Consider the following 21,812-nt stretch of genomic DNA (forward strand, 5'->3'; position numbering starts at 1 on the left):
CATGCCTTGTGGGATTGTTGGTGCATTCGGGCTTTTTGGATTGAGGTGGTTCAATATTTGGGCTCCCTTTTGGATACATTTGTGACTGGCACCGTTGATCAAGTGGTGCTGGATATACTGGGGGCTTTTGGATCCTTGCCCAGGGAAGCTCATTGGCTGTGTCGTAAGGTGTGTCTCCTGGCTCGCAGGTGTATTATGCAGCACTGGACCTCATCGAATCCTCCGTCTTTTTGGCATTGGAGAGCCCATCTCCATGCGTTAGTTCTTTGGGAGGCGCGTGAGGTGGGGGCTCCCTTAAACATCGCTGGTGCTTTTTGCTTCTTTGGGACCCCTATTTACATTCCTTATCCCCTAGGGGGCGCAGCCTTATCCTTAATACCCTAGCTTAATGGTGCAATCTCCTGGCCGGTTCTGGATCTCTGCATCTATCTGCTCTGTGTGTGTGTGGGGGGGGGGGGGGACTGTTTTTGGAGGGGATGCCCTGTTCATTTGTGTGCCCTGGGGTCATCAGAGTCCAGACCCTGGGGGAATTTGGTTGGTGTTTTTCTTTTCTACACCCTTGCATTCCTCTCCATCTTGGAAGGGTAGGGGGTGGGCAGAGGGATGGTAGGTGAGCCTTGGGAAAAGGGGGGAATGGGGGGGGAGTCGGGATATGTGGATGGTTGTAACTGACACCTGTCTTCATCATGATGTACTCTGTTATGCAGATCTTCTGCCCATGTTCATTGTTTTCAGTGACCTGTTGTTTTCCTCTGATTCTGCCAGTTTTTCATGTCAATAAAAATTGTTTACAATCTAAAATTAGACTTGAGTTATTTCTTTGGTTTTGCTTTTGAGACATTGTCAGTAGACCCCCCTTAATGAGTTACCTACCTACCTATTTATGCATGTATGTCTCAGTCAAGACAGCTACTGTGCTCAGGACACAGAAGATGTTATGTTATTTTTATTTGATTGTGTTTTATCTTGTTTGAATGGTAATCTTTCCTATTATTAATGGCGTTCTTTTCTTTGTCATTTTCTTTTACCGTATTCTCTTTTGACTCACTATAGGGATAAAAGTAGTTTTATCAAACTTTAATAAATGATAAACATATGCATGGTAAGAAAGATGGGTGGATTGAACCAACCCCAAAGTACATTTTACATGTGTTAAAATATACTGTATTGGACTTTTGGATGTTACTGCGGGTTAATGTAAAAAAAAAATATATATATATATATCATTTTACATCTCACAAGAGAAACAAGATACAAATTCTGTTTCACATAAAATTGATTTATAAAGCTCTTAAATCTAAGTTGAGCAATGCTGCTGCATTTAGTTTAGGCTATACTAATATGATAATCTCTGTAAAATTACATAGATCTGTTATACAGAGTACTGAACTAACTTCATTTTCTGACAACTTTTAAAGGGCTAGTAGGAGCACTTTTCCCCAGTGGAATTAAAAGAAAGAAATAGGCCTCTGCAGAACTATATAAAAACAGAGCTATTTTGTTTGCAATGTCCTGCAGTTGCCAGTGTTTATTTGGAACCAGATGAAGGGTAACACTGCGGGATACTGGGCACTGCTCCCACCCTGGATATTCCGTTTCTGGTGTGCGACTAGAAAACTACAAGACCTTCAAAAGAAAGATTCTCAGCAACAGAACACACACACTGGCTTTAGATATTAGATCTTGTTTTGACTAGACAGCTATGTAAGACGCTTCTATTTTCTGATAGAGAAGCCTTAAGATCTGGTGCTACCTGGGGGTAGTCAGAACCTGAAGATTTCTTAGTGGAAAATTTACCTTTTTGGTGCCTGATCAATATCTCCAGAGGATGACATGGATGGTAAGGGGGATGGCAGTATCAAATGATGGTCTTTGAGGACAACATAACTTCTTTTGCTTCAAAGATTCCCTCCAGTATAAAGTATATGAGCAAGTAATTTTTCACATATGGTTAAGTAGATTTGATGGTCACAGCTGTAGGATGGTTGAGGCCTCAGTCAGGCCATGAACCATCTTTTCTCTCCTGAAGCATTATGGACTTGTTTACAAGATGTGTGTGATCACAACCAAGGTCATCTACCAGCGCTGAGCCCCCTCCTCCCCCCCTTGTGCTATATGAAGATGTGTAGGAAAGAGCTTTGAAGGCTATGTTATAAACTGTGTCTTGTGCTCTTATCTTGGCAAGATATGCTGTTTGATCAGTGGCTTCTACAAGAAGCCTATTTATTGTACCAACAATATCCTTCTGGACAGGTCCTGATTCGTCCCTGTGTGTCACCTGTGCACAACAGAAAGAACCCATGCAAACTGGACTCAGTCAAGTTTGGGCTTGGAAGAGCTTGGGTCTGAACTTTGAGTTCTCCTGTGCATTAGAGGAGAAATGAAGCAAACAAGAGCAGAATCTTATTGGTTGTCGTGCCTCCCATTGGCTGATGGGCAGAGACTACTCGGTATCTGGACACTACTGAACTTTGTCTCTTGACTACGACTTTGTCAATGAAGAATTGGCAACTGAGTGTTCTGTGGCTTTTATCTGCCTGAAATACCTTCCACTGAAGCAGTGCTGGATTCTCAATCTTACCTACAAGACCCTTTGGGGCTCGCTGAAGCCTAAAAGAAATCCTTTTTGCACCATCTGTGCTGACATCATGTGAAGAAGGGTGAGAGGTATGTCCCTACAGTTCTTGGGGTTAGTCATTACCCTTAGTTTGCAAAGGAGAGGTTATTTGTGGGACTGTGGTAATTAACCTAAGATATATTTTGTTGCTGCTTTATAATCTTCTCAGGTAATTTTAGTTTTATAACAAGTACGGTACATATTGTGTGGTGTAATTAGTTATTTTTACTGATTATAAGTATTTACATATAGGCCCAATTGTGTGCATTAATATATTTTTGTATGGCTCACTGTTTTCTAAGATTTGTTTATTTTCCTAATAAATAAAAGAGTCATGTATACTCTTGCATCATTTATTTCCAATAAGGCAGCAGTAGAATTGCAGGGAATTATAAGTGCTGTTTCCCTAGGTATGAGTCCAAGATAATTTCTGTACTAAGACTGCCTGTGTAAAATTTACTGCACCTTACATTACACAGCCTGGAAAGCTTTTCTTATCTACAGCCATTGCAGATGTTTCCAATACCATATCAAAAGAGTTATTTACTGATCTTTCTCATACTTCTTCATTTGAGTCAATGGTGATGGTGCTTCCAGATGGAAGCAATCAGTAAATTCTTATATCAGCTTCAAAATAGTACACGAGTACTGGATGAAATGTTTTGTAAGATGCTATGTGTAACTGCTAAACAGCATTCTAATGCCAAAATGATCTAGAATTTATACCCGCCTTCTTGGGTTGCTTGATCTAGTGTGCCTACCACAGATGGGATTGCAGCAACTGAGACCACTTAAATCTTACAACCACCTGGACACAGTATTTAGCATCTATCTTAACACCAGCCAGAAAATTAGGATGGTGTTTTCCACATTCTTTTGTAAACTTTCTGGTAAAGGGAATGGACAGGAACTGCAACCTATTCTGAAGAGATAGTCAGATAATTGTGAATAAATTTACCTTGGACTCTGATCTGTAACTGAATGATGAGAGAGATCTGGCCAAAGTTTGAACAAAATTAAATAACAGATCCAGGGGTCTAGACCTGTTTTGTCTAGAAAAAGATACCTGGATTGAGATGAGAATTCTTCTTCACAACATCTTTCTTCTGATTAATAAGGGGATGTTCATGATCAGTCAGAGACACTATATAAACCAGAGACATCTGAGGCTGCACCAGTCCTACAGCTGATTCTCTCAGCACCAATGATTAATTTAGGGGAGAACCAAACAGTCCATTGTTGAAGTTATGGAGATGCTGCTCTTTTGAAGGCTCTGATGACAGCTTAATCATTAACACTAAACCATGATGCTCAAAGCTTGATTAAGATGCATGGGGAAAACATCAGCAGGCATAGCACTTTCAACTTCAAAGAAGGCTGTGCTAGTTTACACATGGTGATACTCTGTGTACTGCACCCTTTGCCACTTAACTCAATACTCCTAGTGGAATTCTGCATGACTGTACAATGCAGAAATTACACAGAATTGCAGAGTCATGCAGAATTTTCCCTTTCCTGCGTAGAATCTCAGACGGTGTCAGTTATTGGGTCGTAGTTATTGGGCAGACTTGCACGGTCTGTGTCTGTGTATGGCCATTTGGTGGAGGATGGGCAGGGGAGGGCTTCAATGGCTGGGAGGGTGTAGATGGGCTGGAGTAAGTCTTAACAGAGATTTCGGCAGTTGGAACCCAAGCATAGTATCGGGTAAAGCTTTGGATTCTTGCCCAGAAATAGCTAAGAAGAAAAAAAAAAAAAAATTTAAATTGAATCAGGTTGGGCAGACTGGATGGACCATTCAGGTCTTTATCTGCTGTCATCTACTATGTTACTATGTAGTATTGGCAGCGATTCCCACATGCTGCCTGCCACCATCTCGGATGTCTCTCCACAGCTTAGGGGAGGCTTCTGGGCTAGCAGCAGGCAGCATGTGAGAATTACTCCTAATATCACAACCTGCTGAAACAAGCCTTACTAGGGAGAATACAGGGAGAGGGGAGAAAGGAAAGTTGCTGGCACAGGAGGGGAGGAGTGAGAGTCAGGAAAGTTGCTGGAACAGGAGGGGGAGGGGTGAAAAGCAAGAAAGTTGCTGGCACTAGGGGGGGGAAGATAAACATGTGAGGGGAGAGGGTAAAATTTTGCACATAATTATGGAGGGGAGAAAGTGCATTGAGGGGAATAGAGACGTTTCACCTAAGGCAAGGTGAGAAAGATGGTAGACAGGGAGAAAGAAAAAGAAATGCTGGATATGGCAATGGAAGGGAAGGGATGCAAGGGAGGGAGAGATAGAGGTGTTGGGACATGGGGGTGGAAAGGAGGGAGAAAGACAGGAGGTGGAGTGAGAGTTGGGAGGGAGATGTTGGATCCAGGAGCAGAATGGAGTGACAGAGAGATCCCTTGCAATGAGAGTGAGGAAAGAGATTGGGAGGAATGCTAGATCATGGGGGAGAGTGCAGAAGGGAAGAGAGGAAGATGTTAGGCTATGAGGTTGGGGAAGGAAGAAAGAGAAAGCAGATGCTAGACTATAAGGGTGGAGGAAGGAAAATGTTGAGAATGTCAGAACCCCGAGGGGGAGGAGAGGGTAGCAAGGAAATGGATGAGAGGATAGATATTATAGAAGTAGAAATATGGTAATGGGGGTACACTGAAGATGAAAGGGAATAGAGGGCTGAGGAAGGAATGAGATGGGGAATGGGAGAAAAGATGGAAATCTGATAGGTAGCTAAAAAGTGAAAAAGAGAAGAGTAAGAAAGAGGCAGAAAAGAGCTAAAAAGGACTGATCACTATGTCAGAGGCAGGTGCGAGGAAATAGAACAGAGAAGAAAAGACAAATGGATATCAGCCACTTGAAGGAGAATTAGCAGACAACTGGAAAGCAGAAAAGAGAAGCTGGAAACAATACAATAGAAAAATAAGAAAAACATTTTAAATGTTTTAAATGGAATATGGATAATAATTAGCAAAATTATTGTTTAAATTTTGACAAATAAACTTGCAGAACTTTGCAGAATTTGCTAATTTTGAGTGCAGAATGTTTTTGAGCAGAATTCTGCCAGGAGTAACTCAAGCTCCTCTTTGAAGATCTGATCTGAAGATTTGATGGGACTCAATATGAGGACTGACTTTCTTTTTGTGTTGATTCCAAATTCTACAATCTCAAAACTGGAGATCTGCAAACCAATACACAAGTACACTATATAAGAAACAGCTTTCTTCCATTTGTTACTGCTTCAAGGTAGAAGAGCATGCTATATCTCTCCCTGCTGTCTAAGGACCTTTTGAATGTCCTCTGTGCTCTGCTTCCTCAGCTCCATGCTTAAAATGGTTAGAGCATAAGGTCACTACAATCTTAAAGAAATGGATTAGACTCATTTCTAGGGCTTATTCTTCAGTTTTAGTGCTTAAGGAATCAACATATTCAGTAGGTCTAAAATTCAGCGCTTGATTCGGTTCCAAAGTGTCCCTTTGATACCTCTGCACTGGCATGGTAGACTCTTGCTTATGAGATCCTAGTCTCATCTTGAAAATCCTAATGGCCCTTGGCAGATGAAGCCAAGGGACACATCATGATACTTATGGCCTCCTAAGGCCCTCTTTTGTTTGCATTCTGGGCATGTCTGGAAGCCACTGGCCATATTCTCTACTACTGTCAATGACATAAAATTAAAACATGAGATTTTTAAGACAGTCCAAGTAGAGAAAAACTGAAATCCTTATTTTATGGTTTGTGAGACAAAAATGAAAATAAGGCCTACTGAAAGAAATGTTGTACCAAAAGCTTGAAGATGCTGGAAAAAATGAGACATAACACAATGGAGAAGGTAAAAATGAAGGCATACTAAGGCATACTTTTATTTGGAGAATTACTAAGAACTAAAACAAGAATCATTACACCAATTAAAAGAAAAATTCATCCTTTGTTCTCATCATGAACTAAGGCAGTGGTCTCAAACTCAAACCCTTTGCAGGACCACATTTTGGATTTGTAGGTACTTGGAGGGCCGCAGAAAAAAGTTAATGTCATTAAAAAAATGACAATTTTGCATGAGGTAAAACTCTTTATAGTTTATAAATCTTTCCTTTAAATGTTAAAGGGAAGATTTAGAAACTATAAAGAGTTTTACCTCATGCAAAATTGTCATTTCTTTAATAAGACATTACCTATTTTTTTCTGTGGCCCTCACAGTTAAAGTTTAACATCTTTCCTTTCTCAGAACTGACACATTTCAATCACTATATTGAAAATAAACTCATTTTCCCTACCTTTGTTATCTGGTGACTTTATTTTTCTGTGCTTTTAACTATGGGCTCCTTTTACTAAGGTGCGCTAGCATTTTTAGCGCACGCACAAGATTAGTGCGCGCTAGCTGAAAAATTACCGCCTGCTTAAAAGGAGATGGTAGCGGCTCACGCGTGTGCTAAGTGCACGCTAAAACCGCTAGCGGGCTTTTTGTAAAAGGAGCCCTATGTTTCCAGGGCCTTCTTGTCTATTGCTTGTTTTTCTCTCCATCTTCACTTTCTGCCTTGCATCCATCTTTGTGTATTATGATATCAGAGCACTACCCAAAAAATGTGCCTAAATAAAGCATAAATCATACTATACATATGTAAAGATCAGCTCAGAGACATGAAGGGGCTTTTTCAGAAGGTAAAAACCCCCCTATTGCATCTATCTTTGGCATTAACTTAACTTTCAATTTTTCCATTTTTCTGCTTTCTTCTCAAAATCTACTTTTCCATGTTTTACCTTACCTTGCTATCTCTCTCTCTTCCTTCCCTCCCTATTTCCATGGTCTGACATCTCTCTTCTTCCCTCCTCCCCCCCCAGTGTAACATTTCTCTTTCCCTTCCTCCTTTCTGGGCCCCCCTCCCAGTCCAACATTTCTCCCTCCTTTCCACTAGTCCAACATTTTTTTCCCTCTTCCTCCTGCATGCTTCTCCTCTGGTCCTCCTTCCCTCAACCAAACAGCTCTCTCTCTCTCCATGAATCCAACTTTTCACTCTCTGCCCTCTCCCCCTTCCCCAGTATAACATTTCTCCTTCCCTCCTTTCTGTCCTCCCCATCCATCTTGCCCTCTCCATGAGTCCAACACTTTCTGCCTCCTGCACACTTTCTCTCTCCTGCACACTTTCTCTCTGACCTTGCCTCTTCCCTCAGTGGTATCCCTCCTTCCCACCCCCAACCCAACATGCTCTCTCCCCATGCAACATCTCACCCTCCCCTCCAGTGTGTAGCACCTTTCCTTTCCCTCCCTTTCTGCCAGGTCCAGCAGCACCTCTTCTCCCTTCCTTTTACCTCCCCCCTGTCCAGCAGTACCCCTTCTCCCTTCCCTGCTTCTCTTGTCCAGCAGTACCCCTTCTACCTTCCCTGCTCCCCTTGCCCAGCAGTACCCCTTACTCTCTTCTTTCCTCCCCCATCAATACCTATATTTTGCGGCCCGCGGTCTATACGCGATCTCGCACGCTGGGCAGGAAGAGAGGCTCCGGTGCCGGCATCAGCCAACTTGAAACTTCCTGCTGTTGTCACGTATGCTGGAACTCCTGCCTTCGTGTATCTGCCGGGACTCATTACCTCCTTTCTCTAGCCTGCCGCTGCTGGTCCAGGTGTGCAGAGACAAGACGAAGGCAGGAGTCCTGGCAGATACGTGAGGGCAGGAGTCCCGGCATACGCGACGGCAGCAGGAAGTTTCAAGTCAGCTGATGCTGGTGCCTCTCTTCCTGCCCAGTGAGCGAGATCGCATACAGACTGCGGGCCGTGAGTTTGAGACCGCTGAACCAAGGCATGTTTTGTGGCTGCAGAGACATGGGAACTTCCATACATATCCAGAGGGAGCTTCAAATTTTTGCATACTATGTTTATGCTCTTTGTAACCACCCCTCTGTAAAATTCACCTGGTCTTCAGAAAAATCACTATTGTAGCTACAGAACAAATGAATCTACAGCCACAATTTCATATAAAAGCACAAGGGAGAAGGAGGTTAGAAAACTGTTTACCTATAAAATGCATTTTTTCAAGGTTGACAATATGTGCTCACTAGTGGGTGATATCTAATGGAGCCTGGGACAGGGAAAATGTAAAAGATTTAAGCACTATCTAGAGTGCATGTGTGGAATTTCCCCATATCAGTACTTGTCGCATAAAGCCACTTCAGTCTACACTGAATAAAGTAGAGAATGACATGGGGACAAATTTTTCCCCCTCCCCACAAGTTTTGTTGCTGTCCCTGCCCCATTCCTATAAGCTCTGCCTTAACCGCGCAAGCCTCAAACACTTATGACTTTAAAGTGTTTGAGGCTTGTACAAATGAGGACAGAGCTTGCAAGAATGGGACAGAGACAGGAAAAGAACTCTCTGGGATGGGACAGGAAAATGAGTTCCTGCAGGGACAGGGAAAAATTTGTCCCTGTATCATTCATTCTCTAGTATAAAGCCATTATTAAGAAAACAAAAATAAATGGGTCCTAGGGAGGGGGTGAAGTTTGATCCTAAAACAACAAGAAATCCCACATGACAGAATCACCAAACCTACTATTGCATTAGGAATCCTGCTCCAAATGGTAGAAGGATGAGAAACATGGATAAAGTCCATGTCACAGCCTTGAAGATTTCTTCTCAATTAGATTACGTCAATTCCCTTTATGTTTGCTTAAGCAAATGTAACTTGAAAAGGCTTCAGGTTATCCAGAACACGGCGGCCAAATTGATATTTGGTAAACATAAATACGATCATGTTACATCTTTGTTGAGAACACTTCATTGGCTCCCAGTCCACTGGAGAATCCAATTTAAATATGTTGGTATGATATTTAAAATTGCTCCCCCTTTGTTCCTATCACCTTTAATTCTCGTGAACCTTCTAAATTTAGGATTATCCAGAAATATAAACTTGCCTTTCCCACTGTTAAGGGAATCAAAACTATGGGCAATTTTTGCATATCTTTTATTTTCTTGTTCACAAAAATTTGGAATGAGCTCCCTTTAAAAGTTTGACTTCTTTCTCATCTATCAACCTTCTGGAAAATGCTGAAAACCTTTCTATTTCAGAAATTTCTGACTGATCCCTCTACTTCAAACTAATGATTATAGAGGTTGAAGTCTTATCTAACTCTTTCCACGTTCTGTGAATATTTTGTTAACTGAGTCAAGCCCTACTGTAGAGATGAATCGGTATATAAAACCAAGGATTGGATTGGATTGGATTGAATGCAGACCTCAGGTGGGCCATCTGTTTATTCCAGGGATAAGCACTGCAGTAGATTTTCCCCAAGTGTTTATGGATGGTTCCTCAAGAACTTGATCAGTAATTGAGTATGCTAAGAACAGCTTCTCTTTTCCACTCCAACTAAAATACATTTATGTTTAATGATTCTGTTTTGGCTACTTAAAGAACAGAATACAAATTATATGTTTAGAGGTGAACATTCCAAGCATGAGGTGAAAAGGCAAAGTTTATTTTGTGCTTAGCAAAACAGTATTATTGCATAGGTGGTCATTATTAATCCTAACAAGTTCTAGAACACCACAAGAACACAGAAAGCTTAACTTGTAGAGATCCTTCTATACTGTGGATAAAATAATGGCCATCTTTTTTGTGTGTAAATATTCTTTATTAATATTCTCAAGGGCAGCTGACACAATAACGAAATGCAGATAACACATTTGTTCTTACAGAAACCATAGAGAAAAACCAGAGTAGTGGTTGTCCCCAATAGGCCCTCAAGAAAGTTTAAATTTAAATAAAAGTTTAAATTTAAACAAAAACAATCCCACACCCAGAACAGAGAACCCTCCATACATATAAAATAACCCCCTTCCCCACCTACATGGCAGCCATTCAGCGAGTGGCTCAGCGCCAGGCAGGAGCGAGGAAAGGTTGCTCAAACCCAGTAGACCACTGAGTCGTGAGAACTCAAGGCAGCAATTCAGGGAGGGGGATCAGCGAGGGGCAGGAGCGTGGAAAGCTCACAATTGCTGGTATACCAGACCACCAGGGATTCAAAAAGGTGCGTGGGGGAGGTAGGTTAAAAAAAATGGCAGAGTCTGCCGGGACAAGAGACAGGAGGGAACCCTCCTGTTCTGGTCCACCATATCATATGACAGGCCCGGTGGAGATCTACAGGACATCGGGAGAGAGAGGGGACAGGGTAAAGAGCAGGGAGGGAGGGGGGCTGGGTGTAGAGCCTGGCAGGGGAGGGAGAGAGGCTGAGTGCAGGGCCTGGCAGGGGAGGGATGGTCATATCTTCAATTTCACTTGACTGTAAAAGCTCATATGGCAAATCTTGGAAGTACCTTGTGGTACATGTCTGCTGGTAAAGTTGTACCCTCAGCTGACTGACCTACCAGCAGCAGTATGGAGCCAAACTGCCCAAAAATTTCATTCATGAATTTTTTTTGCCTATTTTGCTGACCTGTAGAAATGGAAGTACGTTCGCAAAAGATTTCAAACTTGGTACAGAAACTTGCCCCAAGTTGTTGTATCAAACTGCATAATTTCAGACTCCTAGGTAGTTTCCTTCTGCCGCAGTGCTTAAGCAAAGTTGGCATTTTAGGTCACACGAGGCATGGGAGTGCTTATCTTTGAAGCTTTAATTCTCACTAAAGAAAGGTCAGGTCCAAGATGAAACAGGATAGCTAGTGTAGCAAAAAACATGCTCTTTCAAATGATATAAAAAAAACAAAACAAAACAAAAAACTACACATTAGAGATATTTGAATCTGAAAAACAGTGAAAATTTGCATAAATGCATAAAGCCATATTTTTGGGATGGTCATATCTTCAGCTTCACTTGACTGTAAAAGCTCATATTGCAAATCTTGGAAGTACCTCATGGTACATGTCTGCTGGTAAAGTTGTACCTTCAGCTGACTTACCTACCAGCAGCAGCATGGAGCCAAACTGTGCCAAAAATTTTTGTTTGTGAATTTTGTTGCCTACTTTGCTGACCTGTAGAAATGGAAGCACGTTCGCAAAAGATTTCAAACTTGGCACAGAAACATGCTCCAAAGTGTCGCCGTGCTTAAGCAAATTTGGCGTTTTAGGTCACACGAGGCATGGGAGTGGATCAATTGCTTTTGTTCAACCACCCCTAGCTCCTGATCAAATCGAGATAGATCCCAAAAAATTTTTGCAGAGTTTCATTTGAGACCCTAGACAACACCCCTGTAAAATTTGGCTGGATTTCAAGAGGGGGGGTCAAACGTGGACTCCTGGTCCACTTGACATGGAATGACCCTTTATGGAAAAATAAATCTCCAGACAACAAAAGGTAAAGAATAGGAATTTATTGACTGAAAAATGTTAACTTTGGGAAATGTATATAACAGATGGTTTTATTTCTCCAGTGCTGAAGTACTTGCTGACCCTTGCTATGGGGATTCCCAAACACTGCAGCTGAGGACCTCCTGCAAAGGCGACCAGAACTTCCCTCCACCAAGCGTAGCAGTCGCTGGCAGCATCCCTGAGCCACTGAGGTGCCAGCATCTATGACTCAGGGACGCAACTGCTGCCTTCCAAGCTTGACAAAAGGGACCCCCAGCCACCTTCAGAGGAACTTCTCTGCTGACATAGCTTGAGGATCCTCATCAGCTAGAATATTTATATTTTATATTTATATTAGAGGCTCTGGCAGAGACCTGTTTACAAAGTATGTATTCCTACCAATATTTCCAAATTAATAAAAGTATCTTTGCTTACTTGTAAACAGGTCTCTACCAGAGCCTTTAATCCAGTAGCATAATTACATTAAATACTTCTGAAGTTTATGGGGATGGAAGAGATTACTTGTGGAGACAGATTCAAATCCAGCGGGGACGGGTAGAGATGGATTCAAATCCAGCTGGGACGAGTTTTATTTTTGTCCCCACGCAACTCTCTAATTTCTACCACGTCCCAGTGCGCTAAATACTTCAACGCTCATAGGAATTCTATGAGCATCAAAGCATTTCGTGCCCCGGTCCGTGGTAGAAACCTCTACCATGGCTTAGTAAAAGGGAGGCAAGTGTCTTGTTTCTAGTGATCAATACTGAGGAAACTAGAAAGCAGAGTGTAAGTGATGTGTTCAAGGGGATGAGACATCTGATCCCTCACACATGCTAAATAAAATACTGTACCTCCTCAGTTATTCTAACCCTTCCATTCCCTCCAACGATACCCTCACTCCTTGCCATCTTTTCCTTTAATTTTCAATTAGTCTGGTATAGTAATCTTAAAAAAAGGGCAGCAACATTGTCCTAGGTGGCTTCATTTTCCCCTCCAGCCTAGGGCTGGGGTGTCACATGGACACACCTTGCACCATATTCGGGCAAGATATATGCAATTGCAACTGTTATACAGATTAAAACCTATGTTACCAGCATTCCACTTCCTTAGTGTAGTGCAAGCACTAATCCTGAGTAGGGTGGATTATTGCAATGCACTATACCTGGGAGTTGCTAAAATGAAGATGACGGCACTGCAGATGTTGATTAACTCTGCAGCAAGATTGATTACTGGTGTCCCAAGAATGACTCACATAACCCCAGTGCTGAAGCAATTGTATTGGTTACCCATGCAGCAAAGAGTTCACTTTAAGATTCTCTCAACTATACATCAGATTTTTATCATGTTTCTTCGGTTGTTTTACAAGGATTTTTTGAAATTTATCAGCCTAGGTGTCTGAGATCAGAAAATAGTATGAACTGAGCTTAGAGGGTAAAATGTCAATTTCTCATGTTAGGATTGGAGCAGCGATGCTGTCTGTGGCAGAGGCTAAGCTTTGGAATGCGTTGCCTGGAATTTTGCGATACTGTGCTGGGAGGATGAATTTTAAGAAAATAATGAAGAATTAATTGTTTGTTAGAACTTTCCTGTGTTAGTTTTGCAAATGTGTCTGTATGTGATGTTTAACTTGTTATGATTGTAATTTCTGTAAACCATATAGTTAATATACGGTATATAAATTTATAAATAAACATTGTTATAAGTGGCCTAGGTGCAGCTCAAGGTGCACCTGTTGTCTAAACAACCAGGCCCTGACTTGTACTGTCAGTTACTGGGGAGAGTCATAGATTATGAAAATCAGTGCCAACACTTCTGTCAACTGCACCAAAGGTTGGATTCTACAGGAGACTGGAGCCCCTGCCCATAACTAATTTCCTAAAGCATCTCATGATAGGGCCCCATCAAATGCCTTCAGAAAATTCATAATACCTATATTGATGAGTTCATCCTTATCCATCTTCAAGAATTCTGATTTCTTTTCCTAAATCCATGCAGACTCTGCCATGCTATGCCATATATACCCAGTAATGCTAGTTTTATCATAAGCGTCTACCAGTTTACCTACTGTACTCTGCATTGTGAAAGATCACTGAAGCTGTACTAAAATCATGACACTTCAATGCATACTGTTTTAGGTTATAGACTGAAGCATTATAAAATGACTATGTAAATTTCTAAATTACCTTAGCCATTTTGAGGCAGCTTATAAACTTTACTGGAGTTTGGGGTTGTTGTTTTTATTTTTAACAGGAGACATAATAAAGAGAGATTATAGCAGCTATCTGGATGCAAGCAACACTTCAATTGTACAAAAGCTCATCATAGGGACAGTGTACATGATTACTTCTCCAGAAAAAAATAAATAGAACATTTTCCTCCATGCTTTAAATAAAGATAAGCTTCAAAGTATATTAAAAGCTAATGTATTTCTTTTATACCAAAGAATGTTTCATTCTACAGTTAATTCATCACTGGAAGAGGCTTATCTACATTTAAAATCAATTTTTTTTTTAGATCCACAATTCATCAAGTCACTAGGACTCAAGCACGAGTTGATGGCACCTAACAAACATACCTATATCTATCTATCTATCTATCTATCTATCATAAGAACTTAAGAATAACCTTACTGGGTCAGACCAATGGTCCATCAAGCCCAGTATCCCGTTCTCATGGTGGCCAATCCAGGTCACTAGTACCTAGTCAAAACACAAGGAGCAGCAATACTCTATTCTACCGATCCAGGGCATGCAGTAGCTTCCCCTACGTCTTTTGCAATAACAGACTAGGACTTTTCCTCCAGTAACTTGTCTAAACCTTTCTTAAAACCAGCTAAGCTAAGATTTTAAAAGTATTTCCCTGAAACTTCATTGAGTGTCCCCAGGGAAATACTTTTAAAACCAATAGGAGGAAATTTTTTTTTCACTCAGAGAATAGTTACAAGGGTCAATTTATAAATAATGCACACTATTTTTTAAAATTTACATTTTTTTTTCCCAAGTATTTCTTTACAATCCTTCAATATAATAATAATAATAACAACTTTATTTTTGTATACCGCCATACCTAGGGAGTTCTAGGCGGTTCACATCAATTAAAACAGAGTTACAAATGATTCAGTATCAATTGATCAGGGTTGCAGGCAACAAAGTAGTTGAGTTTGGAATTACCGAGTCCCAACGTCCGGGAAGCTTCATTATTCCATCCAAGACACCGTTTTACTTCAGTTGCCAAATGGCTTGGGTACCGGCGGAAGAAAGCTCTTCCAGAGATGCAAAACGATGTCCACGCATAGGTTGTTTTAACTCTGGAAAAAGGTCAAAGTCTGGTGGTCTCATGTCTTGACTGTAGGGAGCATGAGGTAACACCTCCCAGCCGTATTCGTGTAGTTTTTTAATGACATTCCCTATGTGCGGGCGAGCGTTGTCATGAAGAATGAGTGGCTCAGCCAAGAGCAACTGACGTCGAGTAGTTGGAGCTCTCTACTCGTCATTGAAAAACTACGCGAATACGGCTGGGAGGTGTTGCCTAATGCTCCCTACAGTCCAGACATGAGTCCACCAGACTTTGACCTTTTTTCAAAGTTAAAACAACCTATATGCATGGACATCGTTCTGCATCTCTAAAGAGCTTTCTTTCGCCAGTACTCGAGCCATTCAGCAACTGAACAAAACGGTGTCTTGGATGGAATAATGAAGCTTCCTGGACATTGGGACTCAGTCATTGCAAAGCAGGGAGACTATATTGAAGGATTGTAAAGAAATACTTGAAAAAAAATAAAACATGTATATTAAAAAAATAGTGTGCATTAGTTATGAAATGACCCTCGTATATATCTAACTATATATATATTTAAATAAGGACTCATCATGAATGATTATTTTTTTCTTAAAATATATTTTCGGTGGTTCATTCTCCCTGTTCCGACCACTTTAACTTTCTTTCATCTTGGCACAAAACAATTAGTTTGCATAGAATGTTTCAATAGCTTTGAAATCAGAGACTGGGATATGGTAGATATGTACTTACCGTTCAACATCAGAAGATTGTCAGTTCCTGGATGTGGGTAGCTCAACCGACCTTAGAAAAAAAAAAAAAAGGGCATGTTTATAAAACAAAACAGATGACTATTTAAACACATTCTTTATGCCAGAGGAAAAACAAAGCTCTAATATTTAGCTAGGAGTACATTATGCTCTGAATGCGTTTGACCTAAGTCAGAGTTGACAACAAAAAACTTCTTAACCTAATTCACTGGTCATGAGACCTGCAATGTGCTTTGGGATCTGTTCCAATAGGATAAGGCCTTTTTTTTCATTTCTTTTTCAGGCAATCCAGAAATAGTGCTGACTGCTTCAGCCTTTTCACTTTCAGAGTCTTCCTGAAAAACACTTACAAAGCCAACTCAACTCTTTAGCAGCTCGGCTTCACAGAGCTAATTTGACTTGAACTCATGTCAGCTGCTTACAAATAAAAATGTGCAACAATACTTTTATTGAAAATATGAAAAGAATTAAAATTAGAGCTCTTTTGCCAATCTGTTTGAACTGTTGTGCAAAATAATATTATTTTACTGCTCCTAATCATGGACCATTTATTTTAAAAAAAATTCATTCATATGCTCAGCTACCAATGTTATTTTAAAAAGTGTAATTAAACTGCAAACCTGTCAAGCAATAAAAAGTTAGTTAATATACCATATTTTAGTTGCTTAGTTTATCAGCACAGCTTTATCTGATAATATTTCTATTCTGCATTTTCTAATCTAATCTAATCTTCCATTTGTGAGTCGCTCATACCTATACAGCAGGGGCCTCCAACCTTTTGGCATCCCTGGGCCGCACTGGCCGAAAAAAATGTTTCTGGTGCTGCGCAAACGCTGCAGCAAGACAGAGAAGGGAGCTGGCAAGATGGTAAACACCCGGGTGCAGCAGAGGAAAACACTGCATTGCCCTCGACCGGGGCAGCACAAAATACTTCACGGGGCCGCAGGTTGGACACCCCTGCTATAAAGCCTCAAGGCGACAGATCAAAGAGGAAGGGGAAAAGAAGGAGGGGAAGAGGACGTGGAGAGATAAGAGGAGGGACTTAGACGTAAGGGATTCTATACAGAAATTGAGATAGATAGTTGTCAAAAAGGCGAGTCTTCAGTTTTTTTCTGAATCTAGTATAGTTTCTGGTAGGTCATTCCAGATTTTTACACCCAGATAGGTTAGCATAGAGTGGAAAATTTGTTTGTAGTGGAGGTATTTTGTGGATGATAGGTTTAGTTGGACTTTGATAAGGATTCTTTTTGATGTCGACCAAACATTAGAGAATAATTGGATAAGAGGGGCTGCTGAGCTTCCGTATAGGATCTGGTGTAGGATACATGACGATTTGAAGATTATTCGGGATGATATTGGGAGCCAATGTAGTTGCCTGATGAAGGTTGTAATTGAGTCAAATTTCTTTAATTTGTAGATTAGTCTAATGGCTGTGTTCTGGATGAGTTGTAGTTTGTGGATAAGAACAATGTTGATGCCAAGGTAGGCGGAATTGCAATAGTCCAGTTGGGGTAGGACCATCATCTGAACGATCAGAGCAAAGTGGTGTGGGTGGAAGTATGGTCTTGTGAGCCATAGTTGACGCATAGTGTAGATGGTCTTTTTCCGAAGGTTAGATATTTGTGGTTCCATTGTGAGATGCAGCCTAGTACCTTGGTGGATTTTTCCATTATGAGAGTGATGCCTGATGAAAGAGTGAGGTTAGGTATGACATTCTGTTGTGCAGTGCGGAAACCAATGGCTTTGGTCTTAGTGGCATTCAGTTTCAACTTGATGTTCGTTGCCCAGGTTTGAATTTTATCTATATTGTTTGAGATTTTTTCGGCAATATTGGGATGGTTATTGGTTATGGGGATGAGAAGGAGGATGTCGTCAGCATGCAATAGTATAGTTTCATCTTCCATTTTGATGTATCCCAGTGAGCTCATGAATAAATTGAATAGGATTGGGGATAATGGGGAGCCTTGTGGGACGTCACAGAATGCCTTCCAAGGGTTGGAGTATGATTCTTGCCTTTTAACCATGTATTTGCGATTTTGTAGGAAGTCTGTGAACCATTTCAGTACAGTTCCTGTTATTACGATTTCTGAGAGTTTGGTTAGTAATAATTGGTGGTCCACTGAGTTGAAGGCTGCGGAGATATCAAATTGGAGCAATATGGCCTGATGACCCGAGCTTAACAACTGTTTGATTTTAGTGATTAAAGTGATGAGGAGGAGCTCAGTGCTGTGCTGTTTTCGGAAGCCATATTGAGATGTATGAAAGCAGGAGTGTTGCTCTATGTATGAGGCTAGCTGCTTGCTGACATGAGACTCAAGGATTTTAGTGAGGATCGGAATGCCAGCAATCAGTCAGTAGATGGATGCTATGGAGAGGTCTGCTTGGGCTGTTTTCAGTATAGGGGTTAAGGCTATTTTACCCATTTCTTTGGGTATGTGCCCTTGGTTCAAGAAACTATTTAGCAGGTTAGTGAGCCAGTTAATGATATGATGCGGAGCTGCTGAAAGAAGGTAAAGATGACAGTCGTCAAGGGGACTGCTTCGTAAGGCTAGTTTTGATATTAGCCTATTGGTATCGGGGAAGGAAAGGTTAGTGAATGAAGACCAGATCTGGTCTGCATTTATGGATTCAGTATATTCCATACAGTTGTGTTGGGATGAGTTTGATGAGGCTGTCTTGGCAACTTCTGATTGGATTAATTTGACTTTGTTGAGAAATAAATCTGCAAGTTCTTAGGCTGAGATTTTGTTGGAGAAAGTTGCAGATTCTTGGTTTGGGGGGTTGTCAGTTGTCATACTAGGTGGAACAGGTTTTTGCTGTCGGTTGTGTTACCTCCTATTTTATTGGCGTAGTAATTTTTTTTTGTTTAGGTTATGTTGTCCTTATATTTGTTTATGGCTGCTCTCCATTATGTTCTGGCGTCATGTTTTTCCTCCATTTCCTCTCTAGACGTCTGCATAGTTGTTTGTCTAGTCTTAAGGACTCCGTGAACCAGGGCGAAGTTCGGTTTGGTTTTATTTTGCGCGGGTGGAGGAGGGATACAGTATCTAGGGTTTTGGCTATGATTTTGTTCCAGTTGGTTATCATTGAGGTGGTGGTGTTCGAGGGGGAAGAGAGTGATTTTGACACTATGTTTCAGAAGAGATCAGGTCTTGTTTTCCTGCGGACTAGTCTAGCGTCTTTGGTGGCTTTGGTGTTCAGGTCTATGTCAGTTAGGTTTAGGTCGAATTCTAGGAGAATGTGATCTGTCCACAGGACAGGGAACCATTTAGCCCTATTGACTATGCTAGGGGGAAAGGATGCAAATAGATCTAGGATATGGCCTTTTTCATGGGTGGGGCAGTCAAGTAGAGTCTCGAGTTTAGTGACTTCTTTATTTTCTGCAGATTCAAGGGGTAGGTTGATATCACAGAGTATGATTAGGTTGTCATGTTGGCAAATGAGATTTGTTATTATTTTCATCGTTTTTGTGATGGAATCTGAGTTAGTGCTAGGGGGTCTGTAGAGTAGGAGGATTCCAACGTTCTTGTGTGCGGGGTTGTGCTCACTTTCGAGCTTGCAGGTGATGTATTCTAGGTGGGGTTGGGAGCTTGAGTCTGTTTCAGCGATGACGTATGAGTTTTTGTAGATTATTGCCATGCCGCCTCCTCATTTGAGTTTTCTGGGGAGATGAACAATGTTGTCACCCTGTGGGTAGAGGTGTGAGAGTTCAGGGCTTTCGAGGTCTTTCAGCCAGGTTTCTGTGATGAATGACAGAGCAATGTCATTGGATGTGATTAGGTGGATATAAGGAAATGGAGCAGTAATGCACCTTTACAAGCATGTTTCTTCCTGGAAGTCTGTCAGCACAATCATCCTGTGGCAACGTGGGTGCCAAGTACAGTATGTGGCCACACTTAAGGTTTTGCCTTTTCAATTCTTACGGCCAGTACCCACTGAAAACTAGCCTCATTGCACCTACATGATGGCACTGCTGAACAGTATTACTGAGGACACTTTCATTTACAGTATAGCCTGCCTTTGAGTTAATGTGCTAATGCTCCAGCCCCAGCCTACACAGAGGTAAGCCTGCACAAACAAAATAACTCCTTCAGTGTCCTTAATCACAAAAGTAATCTGTTCCACATTAATGGACCTATTACAGATAAAGCCATCTGTGCATTTAACATTCTAACACTACTTAATCAATGAAGGCCACCACAAGTTGTTGTGCATTTTCTGATCTTAGTGAACACTGAGGTATATCTAGAATAGGTGCCATACCTTTCAAAGCCTTAAAAAAAAAAAAAGGGGGGGGGGGCACTGCTGAGCCCGCACGAAATGGCTGCTTGAGCGCGGAGCTCCCGGATCCCTCTAATAGAATCTGCATAATTACCACTTTCACTATCGCTACTCACAGCGATTCACTCTGCCGCTGAATTGTAACACCGTGGGGAAGACAGTGGTGGAAATCGCCGCCTTTATCCGCCCTGATGTCGGACAAAAAGATGAGAAAGAGGCACAAGCCGGACCCGGTCTCTCCCTCGAAAACGCCGCTCCCCTCCTCCTCCCCCCCCCCCCCCCGCTGGCGATTCTAGCCGCGAGATTCTTAATGAATTGAGGGAGCTGAAAGATTTAGTGACTGAAACCAAGGTGAGCACCGACGAAATAAATGAAAAACTCACCAACCTAACTACTGAATTTGCCTCGTTGCAGACACGTGTAGGCACCCTTGAATCCAAGATGGACGCGACCTCATTACAAATAACTGAGCTGAGATGCCAGACAGCTCGTATTACACTCTTAGAGCAGGAGCTGGAGGAAAATAATAACAGGTCCCGACGATGTAACATACGACTTTTGGGGCTACCTGAAAATGGCAGACAATGATCTTATTCAGCAGCTGGAAACCCTCATACCCAAATTGCTTGATATTACATTTACCCATGATTTTGAGATTGAACATGCACATCAAGTGCCCTCTCACCGCACTCCTGCTGACCGTCGACCCAGACCTGTTGTGATGAAAATCCTGCGCTACCAGCACGTCCTCAGTATCATGTAAAGGGCGAAAATTAAAGCTCCGATCCAGCATGAGGGCGCCACTCTGCTATTTGTGCCAGACCTGAGCAAACCTACAGCTCAACGTCGCAAGCTCCTGCTATCTTTCAGACCTCAACTCAAATCCTTAAATGCAAGATTTGGATTAATGTATCCAGCGCGTATGAGGGTGACCCTTAACAACAGCACCAAGGACTTTACCAATCCAGATGACCTGGCTACCTATATTGAACAGCTTTCACCGACGCCTATTAACCAGGTCTAACTTAACCCACTGTGACACACTTTCCTTGTGGACATGATCACACTTACACAGGCATATATATGTCGTTCTGTTCTATTTACTGCCACGGTGTTCTTTCTTTCCTTGTTAATCATATGTTTTTCCTATGATCAGAGTGCTCGTTTATTACATGTCTGGTTTTTCTATCATAAATGATCAGGGGGTGATGGGAGCCCTAGCTACTCCGGCTCCTGTTTCTGGGCGCCCTTAGCTGCACTCACACTGTCTACTAGAGGTGACACTTTAGTCACCATAGGGGATATGTGGTGCATTCACTTAGCTGTTTCTTAGTTGTTTACTGTTTTTGTATACACTGTTCTCTTTCAACTTAACAGCCAGTTCAGTTATTACTACTTCATATTTCATCAGGATGTCATGTATGCCTCCTCAGAGTAATGAATATATGATGATTTCCTTGCAATGCACTGTTTATATGCTTTATCAATTGTTTTATAATGTCTCTTAACATTATATCATTGAACACAAAAGGTCTCAACAACCAAGTTAAGCTCAAGAAAATACTGACGTATCTTGAGGGTTTTCAGCCGGATATTGTACTGCTTCAGGA

General features: G+C 41.5%; 1 protein-coding gene across 6 annotated transcripts in view; it reads right to left on the reverse strand.

Annotated features, from left to right (window-relative positions):
• Positions 1 to 21,812, reverse strand: part of CPEB2 (cytoplasmic polyadenylation element binding protein 2) — a 227,292-nt gene that overhangs the window by 114,451 nt on the left and 91,029 nt on the right. For all 6 annotated transcript variants that reach the window (XM_033948984.1, XM_033948969.1, XM_033948952.1 and 3 more), the window contains exon 4: positions 15,905 to 15,955. In XM_033948984.1, coding sequence (XP_033804875.1) covers positions 15,905 to 15,955 — 51 coding nt within the window. The remainder of the gene's footprint in view (positions 1 to 15,904; positions 15,956 to 21,812) is intronic.

This window comes from Geotrypetes seraphini, chromosome 1, assembly GCF_902459505.1.
Source record: "Geotrypetes seraphini chromosome 1, aGeoSer1.1, whole genome shotgun sequence".
In the NCBI taxonomy this organism is placed as follows: Eukaryota; Metazoa; Chordata; class Amphibia; order Gymnophiona; family Dermophiidae; genus Geotrypetes; species Geotrypetes seraphini.